Below are 21988 nucleotides of genomic sequence, written 5' to 3'. Positions count from 1 at the left end.
AGGGATATTTTATTGTGCTTCTGTTGAAGAATACAAGGCACACCAGGACAGTGTTTGTACTGTTTAAGCAGTGTACTTATGCCTCGAATTACATTCCCCTGGGGAATCAATCTGTATCTATATTTTGTCTGCTCTGGTCCATCTCCATAGCAACATGTTTGTTCCTATGGAGAACCCGGGTGAATAATTTCAAATTGAGCCTGAAATTTTTAAAACAAGGTTTCTGTTCTCTATAAAATAATTATGGACAAAAGTAATTTTAAAAAACCTCAAAAAATAAACATAATTTTGCCCTTGTTTCTTTTACCCTACTGTAGACATGCTTAGCTCTGAACAATCCTATGATTTTTCTTTCCTGTGATGTTCAGACTGGGAGCAGGCTTATCCACATGACTTCAGCAGCTGTTATAAAATCTGGTGGGGAATTTTTCATTCCAATTTGAATGGCTCACTTACTGTATTCACTAATTATGTCGTTATATACACACATTCCAAGTTTTTCCTCAGAAACTGGGACCTTCACTCAAAAAAACCCCAACAAACAAAAATCTCATGAGGAGAGGGGGGAAGAGAACAGGGCAAGATGACTTTAAAATTACTTTCAAGATATTATAGGTAATTTTAGAGGTGGTCTTTAAATTATAGCCAGTATCACTTCCTGCTCATACTTGTAGCTGTTATCTCTTTCACCTCAGGGAAAGATTCTATGGCTGAGAACTATTTATTACTACAAGATAACAGTGTTAAAAAATAGTTTTAAAAAAAGATTACCGCTTTTCAGCATTAATGTTAATGAAACAATTGTTTCTTCATTTCTTTAAATGTATGCACCCAGAGAAATCTAAAAAAAAAGGAGCGGATATTTCCATCAGAACCTACTGAAAATAAAATAAATTTTAAAAAAATCAGAGGGAAAAAAAAGTAATTATAGGATTATCCCTAATTACATAGTATGCTTTCTTATAATGAGTTTTCATAGAGCAGTAGGTCTTTTAAGTCTAGTAGTAAAATGATCCAGCTAGATTTTCACTCAAATAATTTCAGGAATTCTCATGGAATTGCCAAATTTGTCTGACCAAAGTCAGCTCTTCTGCATTGCACAATATAGCAAAACCGAAAATCCTGTGTATAAACTGACAGAAAAGGAAGGACCCTTGTTTTGTTTAATTGCTCAGGTGGTGTCAGCCTATTGAATCCAGCTCAGACAATGCCATTCACGCAATTTACCAGAATTACTGCTGTGAAGTTTGAACAATTCTGCAATATTTTAAGACAGACCCAGCATCTGCATCATCTGGAGGTAATGAGGCTTTCATTCTCTACGCCAGCTATTCAAGTCTTAATCTGATACTCAAAAAGTTTTCACAGATGGTCCATTCCAACCTGTTCTTTTTCGGCTTCTCCTGGGTTTGTATTTTTTTAGGCATTTCCCATCTGCCTGCTTTATGATCTTTAAATAGATGGAATATTCTGGTGAAAGGAATGAATACTTTTATTCTGCCTCCAAATTCCTTCCCAGTGATGCCACATGCACATTAGAGCTGGCACGCCTATACTTTCAAAAGAAGCATAGAGTTACGAAGTAAAATATGGACCTGTTTTATATAACAGTGAGTCACTGCTGCATTTCAATCATAGGCTACAGACAATAAAAAGAGAAATGAAGTGTCAACGATTTAATTGGCAGCAATAGGCAAAGGCTGTATAGAGACAGCATTATCTCTTTTAAACTATAAAAACATGTTCATTTATGGGATAGGTGCCCTGCCATCAGCCAATGAAGACAGCTTTAAAAACCTACACGGCGTAAGTAAACAGGACATACAATTATGGAAGTAATTTCTGAATATCACTCAGAACAATATACTTGAATGATACCAAAATAACTGAGAAATAGCTACTGAGTAAAGAAAGATGGTATCATTCATTTTGAATAAAAGTATCAAAAGAAATACATTCCTATTCCACAAAGTAAAAAAAAAAAAAAATAGGAGGTAGCTGTGACAATTTGTTTTCAATCATTTAAGCCAACCTTTCCTAGTTCAGCTAGGAAAAAAAGAACATAGAAAAAGGTGGCAGCTTTGCTTGGAACCAAGATTGAATTTCTGTAACAAAAAATCCCATGTGGCATGTGTGGCTTTTATTATCACAATGTGTGCACTGAACTAGTCAACCAGCTTCAGATTTCAGATTGCAATCCACTTGATTTCAGTGGGAACTAGAGGAAAAATCAGCTCCTGTCTAAATCAGATATCTAAAATTCTGTTGCTCAGTACTGAGGTACTTTGAAACCCTTTGAAAATCTGGGTTTCGGTGTGCAGCAGACTATATTCACTTGCAGAGTCCACTCATATTTGTAATTCAGTACTCCTGCTTAAAAAATCTATGAAAACCTGCAGAAAGAAAGAGGAGCATGTTCATCAGAATTAAAGGTACTGAAGACAACTTAAATTATTACTCAGGTTCATGCAGTTTTAGTGTTTTCTGTCCTAAAATTCAAGCTGATAAATATATCCTGCAGTTTAACATCTGTGTACCATCCTACAGTGAAAATCATGGGCATTCATCAACTCTGTGGAATATAAATTAAAAAAACAAGACAGTGAAATACTGAAAGATGGTTTTTATGTCACATGAAGAAATAGGAGAATAAACAAGCAAGTCAGGAATAAAAGACTGAAATGCGAGAAGAAAAAACATCAGACTCATTTCAATAAATTAAAGTGATCAGCAAGTCTCACATGAAGTTTTTTAAAAACTGATGGATAGATACTTCAATGAGATGTTATTAAAAGCATAAATGCCTTTTCCTGACAAAGGAATACTTGGAGACTCGCCATCTAATAGCAAAGAGTCATGGATAAATATGTCCTTCTCCTCAAATCCAAGTACTGCCTCTAAATGTGTGGAGACATCATAGGAAGCCCCTGAGAATACTGTATGTGTTTTGGATCACGTAACAACTAAATGACTTTTAACTATGGTTATGTTGGAATCTATGTCATACTAGAGGTTGTATGAGGATACACAGGATAAAAGTTAAACAGCTAGTGAACTGAATAAAATTAACCATATTACTATTTATCAGTCTTCGGTACTGTGTACATTTTGTATAGCCTCATCTCATTCTAAATAAACACTACAGTGTCCTCATGAAGGGCACAGTGGCATGTCATGTTAGAACAGGTTCTTTTCACAAACGTCTTTTCTATCTATCTATGTTAAAGAAAGTCAGGCCAGAGAAGTATGCTTTGCACTTGGAAGAAAATATGGAAATATCTACGGTGTTTTAAAACCTGTAGAAGGCAAGTCCACTGTTCTTTTGCATACATAAGTTTTACTTTAAAACAGTAAGAAGAGTTTTGCAGAGCTGGAATAAGAGCACAATATACCATACCATTCATGTAAGAGACAGATTGACATTCCCACTCACCAAAAGAGTAAGCCAGAAGTTAGGGCACGCCCAGAATTTGAAGCTTGTTAATCCAGGGAGTGCCTTAACTAATCTATTAGCTTTTCCATCTTGGGTTTAACTTTTTCCCAGAATTGCCAGAAAATATTCTGGTTTCAAAAGAGGAAAAAAATTTATAGTTAAGAACTTTTTGCTGGCTCTACAGATAATCAATTAAGAGCATGTTATCGACTGCTAGGATAGGACCTAGCTAACTCGGGATAATATCAACAATCAGAAATAGTGCTTTCTGCGGAGCATCCATAAGGAATTGAAGACAACTCAAATACTACAGGATGAATGAACCAAATGTTAAATTTGTATCAACTAGCCAAAAAGGTGAGCCCTTCAGACTCTTTCTCTTTAACTATCCTTCATCTCTTCTTGGCTGGCTTTAGCACCATCTTCTTCCATTAAATGTTCTTATTCAACATCCAAAATCATCTTGTTGGCAGCATGGTCTTAAGTAATTAACATTACTTACAACATTTACATTTGATGCTAAACATAGATACACTCATTCCCATAAAATAAAATCCATTACATGTACACATATAGATTTTACATGATAAATACATAAAAAGACATAGCAAAATGTGGGAACAAAGTAACAAAGTTACCTAAATACAAATTATGCCCCTACCAACATTCCCTAAATTCTACCCATTGCATTAAGCAGGTTATGGATCATGCCTTTTAAGTGTTCTTCCTAAGCAATTCTTCCTGAAAAGGCTTATCTAGAAATATAGACCTAATTTCTGCTTTTTCCATTTCATCGCCTCCTCTGTGGCTCTGGGCCTCTGTTGTGTTTCTGTTTAGAGAGTAGAAACACTTCTGCTTTAGTGTTTCTCTCCATTTAATACTGTTGTATAGCAGTCTATGGGTGTTGCCTAATTTGAAAGCCTTGGCCACTTAAAACATGGCTGTCAGCTCCAGTTGCTAAGAAACTACAACTTAACTGCTTTCAAATACGGTTTTACTAAAGTGCAATTACCCACACCTGCTATTATTATTTATATGAGCTAATGTGTAATTCCTTCTTCACCATACTGGACACGTCCTCTCATACCTCCCATTGCACTAAGCCCCTTCTTTCCAGCAACTTGTGAGATCATTTCGCATCTCATCCAAACAAATATTTTAAAACCACCCCCTTATCTCAAATATTCCCCAGGCTGGGAAAACTTAGCGTTGACTCAGCACAAGGCAGCGCATAAATGCCCAGCTGGTCACTGTCACTTAGAAAACCATTATTATGAGGCAGAGCCTCCAAAGAAATTTTACCTCAAGATAGGGCCAAACAGGAGGTGGATGGGCATTTTTTAATTGAAGAAAATGTTTATGCAGTAATAAATTATTTAACTAAAAAGTAAGTGGACTATTTAGTAACTCTGCTTCTAGTAAGTCAGCCTCCAATGTTTTGTTACACGAACAAAAAAAAATGCCAGTAATAAGAAATATACACTGAAGAGGAGTCGGTGTCTTTTGGGTGGGAGACTTTTGTCTTTACCTTTTTTTATCATGTAAACATCTGTCGGTGCCTCCTGAATAACAAGGGCATCTTTTATAGTATCTTGGCTATATTCCACATCAGCTCAGACCATTCTGTTTACTAAGTAATTTCAACCATGTGAATTAGATGCCTTATTCTTTGCTTCCTGGAGGTGAATGCAATCAAGCAGGGACTTGAATGAGAGGAAGTTTGGGGCAGATAATGGGAGAGAACAATTAAAATGCAAAGAATTTGTAAAGCTTGATGCCTGCCCTTTTTATGCAACAGGAGGTGAACTAGCATGCAGCAACACAGGGTAGTAAGGGGATAACGGCGTTAATCAGAACAGCATGGCACCTCTCCACAGGTGGGACCAGCCAGGCTCGCTTACCTCTTTGCTGCCATTCTGCTTCCACTCTAGAGCTAACTAGACACAAAACAGTGAACAAGCTCTGCAGGGAGGCAGATGTATTAGCCTCAGTCCAGGTGTGTGTTAAAACAGCTGTAAGTCTTCTAGAGAGACCCTTGCTTGTACCTGAAGAGTCAGAAATACTGGAAACGGAGCTTGCATATGTCCCCAGTCATTCACGTGGGTACTCACAAAATAGAGAATGTGAAAGAAAAAAGAGAAGGAAAAGGGGAGAAAAAACAAACCTTCTTACCTAATAAATACCCACCATGTAGAAGGTCAGACAGACCTTCTACATTTACAAGCTGTTTAAAAGAAAGTTATATTTCCTAATGCAAATCTTGATGTAAATCAATCTTGTTAATCATTGAACCACTAGTCATTTAAGTTAAACTACTTGATTTTTAACATCTGGTTTGTAATCAGAGTACACAATTTCTTGTCTCACTGCTGAATTTGGACATTTGTTCTGCACGTATGAAGGTTTCTGGCACCGCAATGCTGAATACTTCAGTCTATCTGTGGGATGGTGAGACGATGTATGCTGCATTAGACTGCAGAGGTAAACAACGTGATTTGTAGCTGCATGTGGTTGTTAATGACACAAAGAAAAACTTTGGGAACAGTACAATAAACAGATGAGGTTATTTGTAAATCTCTCATTTTCTAGGTTTAATTCCCAAAATACATAATACAAATGTGGCCATGTTTTCTTGCATGAAAATGACAGTTAAGAAAAGTAAGTTCTGTACCAAAAGATATTTCTGTGCAGTTATTTTTAAAAACAAAGATGCATTTTCTTCCCTGAGAGAAAGTCTCTGGAGTCTACAGTTTCTTTCAAATAGTTTTATCTTCATTAACAAACATTTTGACATCTCCAGATGACTTAATAACATATTGTAAGAATGTATTTCAGCAGAATTTCAACACATCTACTGCATAACTGCAGCAAACTAACATCAGGATTTTGACAAGTCCATTTTATGAAAAAAAAAACCACGAACATTTTCACAAAGCTCTGTTTTAGAGTGGTATGGGGATAATAAGCCCAAAGCTGTAATTCCTGAAGATATCATTTGAATGACCACCTTTGGAGACGCAGTCTCCCACGGCATGCCCCAAATTGCCCAGGAGACTTGCAGAGGTATTACAATGCCAGGGAGGCAAGGGGACCAGCAGCCCCTACCGCCCTGCTCTGATGGGCCATGGGGCAGAGGAGACACATGCCAGGGGACTGTCAAGTGTTTCCAGCCTCCTCCCAGCTCCAGACACATGTTATCATTCACGTTCTGAATACAAGACAAAAGCACTATATTAAATGCCATTTTTATAACAAATTTATCAATAGGAGTAAGATGTTAGGCTTTAGGGTGTGCTTTTAATAGTACTTTGAAGGAGACAGAGGGTGGTGGAAGGGCAACAGACCACAGGGAGAGCTCCCAGGTGCCTTCCTGTATATTCACACACATCCAGCTTTTTAATAATTGTTTCACCTGTTTGAAATTCTTTCTGCTTTACCTTTGGATGGATTAGAAACTAATTCTTCATCATATCCTCTTTGCCACCTGAGGTAGAGACCATAAACCACACAACTGATAAATCTAGGGATTCAAACTGTAGCCCTTGGCTGCCACCTAAAGGTTTCATATACTCCTTCAGAGGGATACCATCAGACTACATTCCTGTGTTTGGAATGGAAAAATGCTTGCCTACTCTTGTTACAGGCAGCCTGTACAGTCACTACGGCTGAAAGAGATTAAAAGGAAAAAAAAAAATTGCTCTGGAAAAAAAAAAACACAACACAAAACAAAGCAAGAAAAAAAACCCAAAACATTAGTCCAGCGCTCCAGAAAGAATGATTTCTCCTCTCTGCGTATACTTTGGATTTGAAAGCCAATCTAAAAATTCGGGAAAAAATAGTATACATTACTTGGTTTTGGTAAAAGAAGAAAGCCAGAACAAAGAAACAATATAAAAGAAAGCATAAACTACTGAGCAACGATGGCTCAAGAGCAAAAGGGGGTGGTGTGCCCAGCCACCATTTGGGTAATGCAACGGGGGCAGCAGGCAGGTTGTGTAGGTCATATGCTCTCTACAGAGGAGAGGTTGTTCTCTCTGGGCACTGTTTAGAAAATCAAGCTACTCGAAAATAGCAGGAGCTCAGATGGAAAAGAAAACCATGGCCACTGACTCCTTTTTGCACTAACAGGCAGAATTCTGCCTCAACCCTCTATTTAGCTACAACTATCTGTAATTAACTTAAAATCATTGTTTCTTACACATGGTGTCTGTTCTAGGTGGTCAGCACTGACTTCTTCCACAGATATTTTGAATCTATTATAAAAATTTGAATTTCAATGAACTAGCAATTTTACATAATGAAACCATTCACTGGAAAACCTTTTTCTAATCTATCTATGTATCCAGAATTCATAACATTATACAGTGAATGTTATGTTTTGCTCCTTATATAAGTGGATCTCATCAAAATTTTTTGGTGGGCTGTAGAATATAGAGTGAGGATCTGAATAAGGAGAAAGAGGGCTCTGAAGAGATGTGGCCACAAATTATAAATGTAAAACTACCAGAGAATCAACCTATAGTTTGAACTAAAGTTGTACTCAACTTTTTAGTGTTAGAGTAATATTAACGCACATTCTTTTTATCATTTCTGTGATATGTTCATCGTATATGCCTTACATCCCAGCGCACAAACAGCAAACAAAAGAACAAATTAAGTAGGAGATATTTCAAGAGGAAAAAAAAAAAACCTATACTATCACAGGCTCAAAGAATTTCTGGACAATAAAGAACTGTATTTCTGCTGGTTTTGGTTTTGAAGTTTAATCCTGATTTACACATCTAACTCCATTTTGACTCCCCACAGGATCTGATCTGTACTGTTTTCGGTTTACCCTCTCCTCCTACAGGAATAACACCTCTCATGTTCTTATAGGGAAGTGGACTGACCAACTGACAATGATGCACTAAAAAATAAACCAAGAGTCTACAGAGAACTAGTGGTTTCCACCCACACATGGGAAGAAGCTTAGTGACAGCATCATTTTGGCCCCCGTTGTAAAAATGAAAACCCACAAGTAATCAGTAAATTCATAACTGTGCATTTTCGAGCTGTGATCATAGTGTATTTGCAGTATTCCCTGGGAGACAGTTAATGGCTAAGAGCAAAAGATCTAGTCATTCTCTTCTGTCCTTTTGAGGTGTCCACGTGTCTATGTCTTCTGTGGCACACACAGTTATATTTGAGTTTATTACCTTGTTCACATCTCTTAAGATCATAACCTTCCATGGCATTTATTATTATGATGGTTTGTGCATAGGTAGGGTGCATATCACTGGTATTTGTACTGCTTATGGTGCCGGCTGTTCTCTCTTTTACTTCAGTTTTGCACCTGTATTTTTCTGTTGAGCATGGTGAAATTTTAGTTTAATTTGACGTAATGTAATCCTTACTTGTTTCAGAGTCAGCCAGGACACATATCCTGCAAATTAATATTTGGGTTCCATTTTCTTCCAAGGCCAAGTCATACAGTTTTGTTAATTACATGTAGAAGTCTGGACACTTAGAAGATTGATAGAATTTAAATCGAGAAAGAATTACAATGATCATCTTTTCTGACCTCCCATGTCATATAGGCTGTACAACTTCACCTAGCAATTTCTCCACTGACCTTAACACTTCTGTTTGACCTATAGTCTGTCTCTTATACAACCATTACATCCTGAATTAAAGAACACTCATGATGGAAAATGGTGCCAAAGAAGAAGTCCAATCGGAAGTATTTTTCTTCAAACATAGTTAGGCTTACTAAATTATTTTGCAACCTCTATTTCCCCTCACCTTCCAGTGTTCATTAGTGTGTCATGTCACAAGTATCACATTAACTAAATTCTAAAGGAACAAATTACTAGTTTGGCTGTAACTTAATTATTTAAAATATTTTCCATTTGAGATAAAAAGATAAGGCCTGGCAAATCCTAAGGTAGCTGCGTACTTTTATCAAGTATATGCTAACAGCCTTACCTTAATTTTGGTCCTCGGTCTATACTGACTCTCTAAATATTGTTGAAGAATTCAGTTACTCCTAGACTGCCTCAACTTGGGCTAGAAGTGTCTGTCCTGAACAAATTGGTGTCTGTCCCTTAGCAATACATGAATCCCACATCCCTCTCATGCCTTATCCTGACTTCAGTAATGGTCAGTACCAGATGCTTCAGCAAAGGTAGAAATAATCTTTAAAGGACTGCATCACTATATGGCTGCAGGGGAAATTTCTCTGCAGCCCCAGACAGCAGTTGGTTCTTGTTCTGAAGCATGAAAGCTTACCTACATTATGAACTTTTATCCTGGCTAGTGTAAAGGTACATAAAATTCATATAAATACCTAATCTATTTTTAAATTCTACAAAGTCCTTACCTGGAGCCAATGAACTCCACAAGTTTATTATACATTATTTTAAAAAGAATCTTAGCTTTATTATAGCATGAAGGGAAAACAGTAAAACCAATAACTACAACTCTACTGGATCCTGGAATTAGACAAGCAAAGATTTATTGATATGAATAAAAAAAATTTCAGAAGCAGGGATGAACTTGTATGAGGTGCTGCCCAAACATAGGTGCTCTATGCCAAAGTGGTAACACTCTAAGGATAAGCAGTATCTGAGAGGCAAGGAGACATATATACAGACACATATTTGAAACAATTACAAAAATCAGTAAGTAATGTTTTTGTTGGTTTTTTTATAATTTCTAAATGCCCCCATCTGCCTCCATTTGTTCTCGATTTCACCATTAAACATTTCTTGATTAATTTTAGCTGTCACGTTAGCAGTGAGTCTTGAGCAGGGATCTGGTGAGAGAGGGGAGGGGATATGCAGATAAATACCCCACAGAGAGCATCCTGGCTGTAATGTGCACACCACGTTTCAAGACTCAAGACAAGACCAGATGAAATCCTATCAGAGAGGCTCAAAACCTTTGATAATTCTGGAAAACCACACCCTGTCTGTCCCTGTTCCCCACCCCTCCCACTTCCCCCCTCTGCCATGCACACACAGAGTTTGCCTGTGGGATTCTTCCACTCATCGGCCACCACTCAATGCACCAGATAGATTGAGCAGCTTAGCTATGGACAGGAGAAATGATTTGTGGTCATCAACCACTCAGTTACAAAGTTCTGCATTGTAACTATAGGATACTTTTGAGTCTGATCTATAGAGGCTATACTGTGCTAAAGATGAACTTCAATTTCTGCTAAACAATACTAGTGCTGTTTCTAAACCACAACTTAACTTTCCCTTTCAACCTCTAACACTTAATTTCCTCAATAGTTTCTCAGGAGGAACTTTAACCTTTCAGAAGTCCCAAGAAATATTTCCTAGTATTTGTCCTGTATATAGTCTACCTTTTTCTTTCTACCAGTTCCTTGTAAAACATTACACAGGAAACCTCTGAGAAATACAAGTGAGCTAATGGTGACAGGGGCTTACCTGGGAATTTTCTCTGAAAACTTTCCAAAATGTTGTCAGGCCTGCTGTATTATTATGGAATATTTCATCTCCCCCCTTTGGTAACCCAATATCTTAAATCCTGGGGATGGAGAAGGGCTGAAATCATCAAGGAAAGAGGATGAGGGAGAAACTGCAGTGCTGCCTGAGGTAGCTGCAGAAGCAGCAGTCGTGACCTTGGGACTCCACTGGGGAAGTGAGAGAAGCAAAGGGGGGGAAGATGGGGAAAGCAAGCAGCCTGTGAAGTATCTGAGGATCCATCTGAAGTGACTGGGGGGAAAAAAAAAGAGAGAAGAAAAAGTAAAAAAATAGTTTTAATGCAGGTGAGGAGGGAGGCAGAATTGGAGTAATAGTCTTCAATGCAAAAAAGAGGAAAAACTAAATTTTGAGGAAGGTGAAAATGAAAAAACCTGAGGTGTAACACAGTCACTTGATTGGCACCTAAGCTGGTTCTCAGCAGTAAGTGGAGATTCCATACCTTTTTCAAGTACCAGAGAGAAAGGTAGGAGACAGGCAACAAAAACAGAAGGAAATGGGTGGAGGTAAAAGAAAGAAAAACACATGGAGTGTCAGTGTAATGTGGACCGTTTCAGCTTGCAACAACATAAAACAAATCTGATAAAAGTGCATGACTCTTGCTGAACTTCACAGTGGCTGTTGCTCCTCTGTAGAAATGAAAATGCTCTTTGTTTATGTCACAAACTGTCCTTTGAAATGTATGTTTCCAGAGGAGCTCAGCAGCCTTAGCGTCCATGGATCTACACCTACATCTGCCAGGAGAAAAACCTGGCCTTCACCCATCCTCCATGGAGCTGGCAAATTATACAGTTAGCATCAAAATTGTAATGACTGCTTTGGGGTGGGCTGCAGTCCTTTGTGAATATAAAACTAAGTAAAACGATAATGCTCTTCATTCTCTGTTAGTCATTGAAGGAAAACAGGAAAATGACACAAAGATTAGTAACACGGGGTCTGCTCTTCAGTCCTTCAGGCAAAAGTCCCACGGAAATAAGGTTAATGAAATAATTTATCTGGCTTACTGCTCTTCTATCCTATTCCTTCCAGAAATCAAGCCACAGTGCCTGTAAATCTGTGATGTAATATCTGGAAAATATTAATGATAGCATTTAGAAGAACCCCAGGTAAATTTTATGCTTTAAAGACAGGCCACAGGGGAGCTCGTCTGTCTGAAGTCAGAAAGGCTCTCCAAGCACGCCACAAGTTTATTTGTCAAAAGGAAGAAAACACTTCTATCTGAAATACCAGTTCCGTCACATAAAAAAGCATAGTGGAAGTACCGAAAAATCTTAGTGTAACAGTGTTCTTTAAAACTCTGCATGTGACAACAATTAAAATGTTCTTCTTTCAGAATACATCTGTTCAACTGAATGTACTGCTGGGGTTTTTTCAGTAAATACTTCCAGAAAGAGATTATTAGAGCGTTTCAATAAACAACCCTAAGCTTTGACCACTTGTTACAATACATGTTTTTGTGCTTTTGAGCATCTTCGTTGGATTATATAGATAATTTCTTATGCTTGCTTGTCTCTAGAAAAATCATCCTACTCTTTCTTAAACAGAGGACAAGGGCACCTTCACTGAGGCCCCCTCAATGCTAATTTACAGACCAGCTGTCTGTGCTACAGATGTCCTAGGAAATGGGTGTCTGTATAGAGCTTAAAGCATTGGTTTTGACCTAGTAAACCCTAATCAGACTGATACCTTCTCACCTGAGAAGCCACTGCTGTCTCTGTCTCAACTGCATGCTGACCATTTCAGTTGAAAATCCATCTGCGTTGCCATTTTTTTCTCGCAATGGTGTCAAATATCTCAGGTTTATTGTCTTATAACACACGATTCTTCAGTGGCCTTCTGGCAAGCACCGAAGCACACAAGACCAAGATCTGGGATTTCTAGATGATTACATACTCTATTTTTAATATATAAATTTTAGAATTTGATTGGTTATATAAGAAAGGAAGAGAAGCGTACTGCTGGGGTTTTGCAAGTAATCCTCTACAGAAAAGCAGAAGGGAAGGAATATTGCTGGCACTTAGACCAGAAAAAAAAAATCATCTTATAGTGAAACCCATGCAAATAAATGATGAATAAGAACAAGAGTTAGACACAGTATACACAAGTCACCAGGCTGAATGTATGGAAAACAGAAGGTGTTATTCCACCTGTCTCTGCATAACATTGTCCAAACTGTTAGTGTCAAGAAGGTAAATGCGAAAAGATAATGCTTCAGGTGTTGCCAGATTGTTTCATGCAGGCCTGCTGAAGCCACTGAAGTTGCAAACCCAAGCAAGATTTGAAATGCCCATGTGAAATCAATGGAAGCCTTCATGAAAAACTCTAAATAGAGTATCAGTCATTTTGGATTACTGCTTTTCCTTAAAATGCACCATTTTCTTTTCGCGCCATGTGCATCAGGAAGTTCAGTAGTGTGGACTGGTAACTAAGGTAGGCATGAATGAAAAAAAATTATGAAAAACAGTATTTTGGGGAGTAAATATTCTATTTTGAAAGTTGACATCACCAGTTTTCACAGTGAGAACTGAGCCTAGAAATGAGAAACAATGTGTATAGTTTTAATATCTTATATGGAAGTGCATCACAACTTCGTCAAAATGACAAAATTACATTTTGTTAAAAATTTTGTGTATTGCACAAGGCAGTTGGAATTTTATATAGAATTTTGCTGGATATAAAAACCAGCATAGGTGGATTGTTCATAGCCTGTACCACTGGGGGTGAGGCCTACGATTCCTTAGCAATCTGTTTCTTGGGAACAGCTATTGAATTTGAATTGTTCCATCATTTTAAATTGAGGGGTTATGAAAGATTTGCAAAATACACTGACTTCTTTATATGAAACAGATGCAGTTTAGATTCAAATATTGTGTAAAAAAAAGAACCCAAGCTATTGCAAATGCAATTGTATCTGACAGACAAGCTTGTGATCCTTTTATTTAGTTATATAGCAAAGAAATACAATTTGCATGTCAGTGGGACCAAGTGAAGCCACCAAATCCAAAACAATTACTGTACTCCAGCAAGATTTTAAATTATTAAAATAGGGAAGTTGGAGGAAACTGCAATTAATTTAAGTATACCAAAATGCTTTTTATGGGGATTTTAATTGTGTCTAAGATGCCGTGATAATGTAAGAAATCACATGACAGGCTAATGAACACATAATGCATTTTTCATTTTAAAAAAGTTTTGCTAAAACACCATCACTCTTCCCTTTGTAGTCTCGGTTTGGACTCTCCCCCATGAAATGGCACATCAAAGATGGCTGGAAATATACAACCAAAAAAGGAACGTGGCTTTTGTAAGAAATGCTTTGGGTTTTTTGACCAGATCTCGTGAACATTAATTGCAGATGCAACATTTTCAAAACCATTTCCTGAAAAGAGAGGCTATTTGCCAGCACTGTGGTAGACAACTGTATTTTGTTTTCAATAAAGCAAATGTAAATGATGGAAAGAAAGCACAGTTGTAACACTTCAAGAAATTGGGTATACATGTAATATAAGAACAGAGAATTACACACTTTCCACCATAAAAATTCGTAGAATAACTTAGGTTGGAAAAAGCCCCCAGAGGCCCAACCAGCCCCCTGCTCAAAACAAGTCCAATTAGATCAGGCTGCTTGGGGACTTGTTCAGCTGAGTTTCAAATATCTCCAAGGACGGAGATCCCACAACCACATTACTTCAAGCATTCATGGCCCTGTGGATAAGACAACAGATTGACACTTAAATTCAGTTCCAGTGGTCTTGAACTCCTTGTTAAAAGTGTCTTATGTGGCCTTAGATGATTCAGCTTCTCCATTTGTGAAACTAGAATTATTATTCAAATCTCCTGCATAATGTTCTTTGAGATGTGGTTTATACTATTGCATTATAAACAGTGTCTAAACAACAATATATTCAAAGCTGCTATCGCTGCAAAGTAAATATTTTTAAGTCCTTGGCTTCCACCATGGGAAGAATGAGGCTAAAAAAATGGGGACAGGCTGCATTTTTCATAAACCAGCAGAATACTTCGAACGGTTACAGTGGCCTCAACTGACAGAGGCCTCAACTACTAGCACCTTCAGCTCTTGGCTTCTTTGTTACTGCTGATACTGGTGACTTTTACGATTCGGGGTGCATAGTTCTCACCCAACACTGGCGTCCTTTTCCTCAGTGTTTAAATTAATGAATAGAGTGTGTTCATTTTGGTTCCCTTATTCTCAGATTTTATATTCAAAATTACCCATTTTTTTTCTTCCACGTTAGACTGTAGGTATTGTCTTCCCGCCCAGCGTGCCAAATCTTTGGACGTCGTTCTCATAAGGAGTACTACATGCAAGGACTCCCTTTCCTATTTGTATAGTGAACAGCCTATGCTTAGAAATTCACAAGATAATTCATGCTGTTGAGAACAAAGACATTTTCTTTATGATGCTTATGAGAATTTGAATTCTGATCAGATAAAGAGATTCATACAGAACATATCCATATGGAGCATTAGCTGTATTCTTCCTCCCATCAACACTACTTAGACTCTGCAGGTGAAAATCCCAAAGTAGAGAGATCTCAGTTTCAGCAACTTCTGCCTCTGCCGCGATTTTGTTTAAAGGTATTTCCTTGAATTTCTTTATGTTTCGTCCTGGACTCTTTTTTCCAGATACATTTCAATCACTGTGAATTTGCAATATCATGACCCAGGAGTTAGAAATTATAGTGTCAAATAGGAGTAAACTGAGTTTAGTTCACCTGTCACAAGTGAATCTCATTTCAAAGAATAGCACGCAACTGAGCTCTCATGGGACACGTAGCTCACCACTTACGTAGTTTCAAATTGTGACCTCTGAAATCATAAAGCTTTTAGGTCAAGAGTATCATAATATTTGAAGTCGTGTTAGATGCTACCCTTTTGTGTTACCATCACTGCACTTGGCTTTCTCACATACTACCCCCATTTAGGCCGTGGCAGCTTGAGGAATGACACTCCAATGTCTGAAATGGGGGATTTTTCCAAGACGAAGCAGAAAGATGATACAGCGTTTAAAAACTCACAAGAGGGCGAGTGTGGAACTGCTCTTCCTCAGCGACCTTGAACAAACCCAGCATGCTGACCTTTGACGTGCAGATGATAAACCATCCTTATCTCAGTGTGGCGAGGCTTAGCGCAGGGTCTGAAAATGCTTCGACAGCCTTTACATTTGTGAAGACTGTGAAACAGCACAGTATTTACAGTGGCTGCATTTGCATGATTTATTAAGGTTGTACCCTGCGCAGGCAGAGTTGGACGCCGCGTCGAGATACTATTTGGGGATCCTGCGTGCACCGACATCTGTTGGGTAGTAACAGAAATGAAGTGATGACACCGCAATGGCTATCGCTGCCTCTGGGCTCGGCCCGGAGTCCCCGAGGCCGGCACCCCTAACCCTGCCGTGGGGCCCGGTGCGACAGGAGGAGGTGCCCAGGTGCGCTTCACCTGCCGGGAAAACGCCACCCACCGCCGCCTCCTCCGGGAGCGGAGCCCTGCAGAGGAGAACGATAAAATTAAGGGCCGGAGAGCCGGGAAGCGGAGCGGGGCTGGGCGGTGCGGGCGGGCGGGAGAACGCACCTAGGCCCGGCGGGGCTTTCCTGCCCCGCACTGCGAGGTACTTTCCGCCCGGCCCAGGGCACGGTTAACCTTTTGCGTTACTCCCACTTGGCCCGAAGGGGTGGAAACTCCGAGCAGAGTTTACTCGGGGAGGGCGATAGGAGCGATAAAAGGAGGGGAGGTGTTTTTAGGTAACGTGAAGTAACCGCCGGCGGCGGGCGGGGGTGGGCGGTTTGCCGGCTCGCATGCGGGGCCGGGGCGCTGCTGACAGCGGGGCGGAGGGACGCGGGGGCCGGAGGGGAGACACACGGGGGTGTTGCTGAGGTGAGGGGCAGCGACGGGGGGGTCAGGATGAGGAGGCGGGAGCGAGGGCCGCAGGAGCGCCCGGTTGCGGCGGCCGGCTGCACAGGGAGAGAGGCCCACAGCCGCCGGCGGGGCGGAGGGCTGCTGGCAGGGCCGTCCTCCGCCGCGCGGGGCCGAGGCGGCGGGCAAGGAGGGCGGCGGGGGCGGGCGCCGCAGCGCCGTGCCCGCGGCCCTCGCCCGCCTCCCCGCGGCGGCCGGTGGCGCGGCCGGGGGGCAGCGGCGGGGCCAACAATGGGCGCCGCCAGCCGCCGCCGAACAAAGACGCGCGGGCGGGCGCGGTGACTTCACCGCCGGGCCCGGCCCCGCCCCCGGCCGCGGAACCTGCCCCGCTGCCGTCTCCTAGCAACCGGGGGGACCCGCGGGCCCGGCGCGCACCGACCGCGGCGGGGCCCGACGCCTCTGCGGGCGGCCTGGGCGGCAGCGGCGGCACAGCGCCGCCGGCCGCGCTCCCCTGCCTGGCCCCCGGCCCCGGCCCCGCGGCGCGGAGAAGCGGCCCCGGCGGCGGCTCGGGACGGCGGCGGGCAGCACCCACCTGGCGGCGCGGCGCCCCGGCGGGGGTGCGCGGCGGGGGCGGGCGAGGGGCGGCAGCCGGGCGGGGCGGGGACAGCCGCCGGGCGGTTGTTTCCCTGAGGGAGGTGCGGGGCCGCCGCCGCTTCCCGCGCGGTGCCAAGTGCCTCCCCGCGGCCGGGCAGGGCGGGCGGCGGGGCGCCCCTTGCGCGCCGGGCTGGAGGCGGATGGAGGGAGCCGCTCTCCGCTCTCGGCCTCGGCCGCAGCCCCGCCGCCGCCGCCGCCGCTGCCGCCGGGGGGCCGCCCCTGGCGGGGCGCGGGGGCGCGGCGGGCGCTGCCCCTGAGATGCGGCGGCCCGCGCCCGCCCCGCCGCCGCCGCGCACCCTACCTGTGCCGGGCCCGCCGCCGCCGCCCCTCCCCCAGCCCCGCCGCCGCCGCCGCCGCCGCCCCCGCGGGGGCCGGGACTGAGCGCGCCGCGGCGCCGAGACGCGGCCCCGAGGAGAGGGCGAGGGAGCGGGAGCGGGAGCGGGAGCGGTGCCGCCCGCGGCGCATGATGTGGGTGCCGCTGCTGGCGTGCCTCACCGCGGGGATCGTCTCCGTGCCCAAGTGCCAGCGCGGCCCCGGACCCCTCCTGGGGGCGGCCCGGCTGCTGGCGGCCGTGCCGGGACTCTGCCAGCGCCGTAAGTTGCCGAGCCCCTCGGGCTGCTCGCCGTGCCCTTGGCTGGTTGGGGTCGGGGTCGGGGTTGGTTTTGGCGCGGGGGCCGCGCGTGGGCGGAGGGCATGGCCCGGCTCGGCGGCTGCCCGCGGGGCACAGCCCTGACAGCCGGCCGGGCGGAGCTGTCGGGCGGCGGGTACCTGCGGGGAGCGCCGGGCTGGAGCGGCTGGCCCCTGCCCCGGCTTGACACTGCTCGAGTACCGCCAGTGCGAGCCCGGGATTTAATTGACCGTCCCGGAGGCGTCCAGCCTTTACGGAGCCGTGGCAGCTCCCCGGGAGCGCGGGGAGTGCCGCGCCGCGGGCGGCTGCGGGTCCCGCTTTGCCCCGGCGCCCTCGGCAAGCCTCGGAGCGGCGGCACGCAGACCCCCCCCCGGGGGGCACAGCGGACGGACAGTTCTTGGGAATGAAAACACTCGGGTTTACGTCGTTTATATGGCATTTAGTGGCAGGGTTTAAAACGGATTGACTTACGGGAAGATCGTCTTCTCTTTACCTTGGGGTAACCTGCGTGCTGACAGTTCCCTAGGAGCTACGGTACTGGTGGTGGCAAAGGCTCTGATAAATGTGGGTAACCCCTCCAATTGTGGAAGGGCTTCCCAAACTCCTGGGCATCAGTTTTGATGCCTGCAGGCTGAGAGGAATTTGTGCAAATGTACCTTAGATCGTACAGCAGTTGATCAGACAGAGCTATCACGTTAGTAAAGTATTTCATAAAGGATCTTATTTAACTAGTAGTGGTCAGAAAAGCAGATTAAGTTGTCAATCACCTTTCCTTTTTTTTTTTTTTTTTTTTCCTCCTTGTGGAATAATTGCATATTCCAAGTTTAAGCCTGGAGTTAATTTAAAATGTTAACATGTAACCTCTAAAAACAAGATTTACAATGGGAACAATGTATTAGTCTTAAGTTCTTTATTGCATATGTGACAAATTCATGCCTAATTCAGTGGGATTTGCCCAGTGCTATTAAAAACAATGGAATAATTTGTTAACTTTCATAGGATAATTTATTTTGCTTTTTTGGCTTCACATTTTGAATTCAAAACCAAACTAAATGTCAATAGGAAAAATCAAATATAATATTATTAAATTTCTTATGAAACATGACATCTTGTATTTAGTATCCCAGATTCTTTTTTATGCAGTGTAGTTGAGTTGAAAGGCTAATTGGAACTTTATGGAGAGGATAGTTCTGTGCCTGAGCGCAGCGTTGTGCTTGCTCATGAGTGGAGCTCCGGGGTACACACCAGTGCAAATAATGCATCAGAACAGAATGCCATAGGGGAAGATTGTGCATGGGGCTTTTGCACCAAAGGATGCTTGCTCTCTTTGTCGTGCTTGATAGTGAAAATATACATGGGTGATACGTCATGGGTTGCGTGTTTATTGTGACAACAGCTCCCAGATTGGGCAGACTGTAAGTCAGATAGACTTTGTTTTTTCCTCTTCATTTGAAACCTCTGCTAATTCATGAAAGCTGAAAGTCATACTGAATTCTTTCCTTCATGCATAATCACTTTACAGGCTAGAGCCACAGCTGAAGCAAGAAGTGTGTTTTAGTTGGTTTTCTGTGAATGAACACATGAAATTTTTCATTATTATTATTGGTGGTGGTGTGTGCTTTTTACTTTTGGTTGTGATAGCTCTATCAGGCAGTGCAGCACCACCTGGATTCTCTGAACTTCTGCGGGCTGCTCCAGGAGAGACTCTGGGCAGCAGCTCCATGTACAGCTATTTGGCAGCACAGCTTTGTTGAAGCAGCCACTCCTCTTTGCTTCTGCGTTGACAGTGCTGGGCATGAAGAGCATCATGCTGTTCCCGTGCCATCAGCAAGTTCAGTTTATGTATGTGCAGAGTTGGCAGAACCTGCATGTCTGTTGCATTGAATCTCCAGTTCTAAAAGAGACTGGAATTAGTATGAAATGTACATGGAACTCAAGTTTATTCATTCTTGTTGGACCATTTGTGGCTCTTGTAATTGAAATATGGACCATTTGATGCTACTTGAGGTATTTGTTCTGCAAACTGCAGTTTGAGATGTGAGCTACTGCTTGGGGATAAGTAAAGGTAGAATTTGGCCCCGGGTTTGGAGTTACGAGGAGCGCAAAAGGAAATCTCACAACGCTGTAAAGTTGCAAGTCCCAAATTAAAGGTTCTGTAAGCTCAGATAAAAAGGTTAGTGTTGCCGCCTTCTACAAAGGGTCCCTTGTTCACTAAGTCTCACCAAAGGAAATTTGCAGTTCACTAAGCCAACTAAAACAAATACCTGACATAAGAATGGAGCTAGTTCCATAGTGATTTCTACAGATCCCAAATTTATATTTGAACACTAAAACCTGACAAACTCCTAAAGATGTAAACCAGTGAACTGAATAAAAGCTGGATTCTACAGCAAGAGCATATGTGTGCATTGTGTTAAGCAGTTGTGTAAGTGCTCACTTCAGTGGAGACAGTCAATTCCCTTGCCTTGTTCAGAAACAAAACTGTTGAAACTCTTTAGTTTTTATCTGCTGTATATAAGCACGTGGAATATGTAGGGCTTAAATACTGAGGAATGGCTGATTGGTCAAGGTTAACAGAGGACATTGGTTCAAATCTCAGCAGTGTCTCAAAAATAGTTTTTACGTATATTAAAATTTGAAAACTAAGATATTTGGTGCTTTCAGAAATATCTAGGTAGTCATTCCTGTATGAAGCTCAAGTAAACAGAGTTTACTTGTGATGTGCACACAGGGATGGGATGGCGTGAAAATCTTTATCCCTAATTTAAGAGTTGGAGAACAATCACACAATAATTCTGTTACATAGTCATGGCTGACAAATCTCTTGACCCTTTAAAAGTTGGTATTTTCAGTCTTCTTTAGAGTGTCACTTGGAAAGAGCCATTAGGGGGTTTTGGGAAAGCAGAGGATCTGTGATCATGGCAGGGACAACTGTTAACTGATTTATCCCAATAGCATGACTTCTGATGCCAAACAGATTCACTGATGTTCCCTCATCTGGGTCTTTGGTGTTTTGCCAGTCTTGTTACATCAGATTCTCCTGTGTGTTCCTGCTAGTTAGAAAGTTTCATAAATCATTACTGTGTTACTTCTGAAAGGAATAGGAAAAGTCATCCAAACCACCCATGTAAAAACTGGTTTTCAAGAGAGGTGGTCAGGAAATGTCTCTGCACACACAAAAAAGTCTGAAATAAATGATACATCATGATAGCTTTAACCAGTGTTTGTCTGTTGATTTCTGTGCTGGCCCATTTCCTTTTGGGGCTCAGTGGAAGAAGCTGTGCTGTATGGGGTACTCAGCACTGAGCCAGTTCTGCTTTTCCTGAGACTTAAAACAATCCAAGAAGACGAGAAAACCCAATTTTAATTTCCTGAGTCTGCGTGGGTGATCTGCTCCCCAGGGGTACTTGACCGTCTTTGGGAAAGCCAACCTGGGTGTTTGAGAGGGCCGTAGGTTGCAGTTCTGAGGAGTAGCGAGAGAGAGGTTTGCTTATCTGCACATTGCCCAAGAAACATATATTATGCCAATGGTATGCATAAATTTGTTTTGCAGATTGTACACTTCTCGTAATCTGTTGCAATTTTGTGTCTCTTCAGGGGTTTTATATGGTAGGGTTTTTATTTTATGGTTTTTGCAAGTTGAATGATACTGGTGGTTGCATGTATAGTATTTACAATGTTTCCATGCTACATATGTTTGAGATGGGGTGAGACTGGGAAAAGAGAGGAGGTCGGCAGTTTACCAACTAGAAGAGCAATGACCATACTCTTGGTGCTCTGGGAAGGTTGTCTCTATGTCATTTAGGACATGCTGTGCTGAAGGAAGTTGTGAAGGCAGCCTGAAGATTGCATGCAGCAGGAATACTCTATAGCAGTTTGAAGAGGCAGTAGCTTCTTTTCTGGTCCTTAAAC

At 42.5% G+C, this 21988-nt stretch overlaps 1 protein-coding gene across 6 annotated transcripts in view; it reads left to right on the top strand.

The window, feature by feature from the left end:
* The first annotated feature begins 17838 nt into the window (after positions 1-17838).
* The window catches only part of ITGB8 (integrin subunit beta 8), a 56032-nt gene continuing 51882 nt past the window's right edge, over positions 17839-21988 (top strand). For all 6 annotated transcript variants that reach the window (XM_087773586.1, XM_087773543.1, XM_087773557.1 and 3 more), the window contains exon 1: positions 17839-18041. In XM_087773586.1, the coding sequence (XP_087629712.1) occupies positions 17912-18041 (130 nt within the window). In that variant the 5' untranslated portion in view covers positions 17839-17911. The remainder of the gene's footprint in view (positions 18042-21988) is intronic.

The sequence above is a fragment of the Nipponia nippon genome, unplaced genomic scaffold, assembly GCF_047370975.1.
Source record: "Nipponia nippon isolate SJK-2023a ecotype South Korea unplaced genomic scaffold, ASM4737097v1 scaffold_1, whole genome shotgun sequence".
NCBI lineage: Eukaryota > Metazoa > Chordata > Aves > Pelecaniformes > Threskiornithidae > Nipponia > Nipponia nippon.
This window is presented reverse-complemented; position numbering and strand designations above follow the sequence as displayed.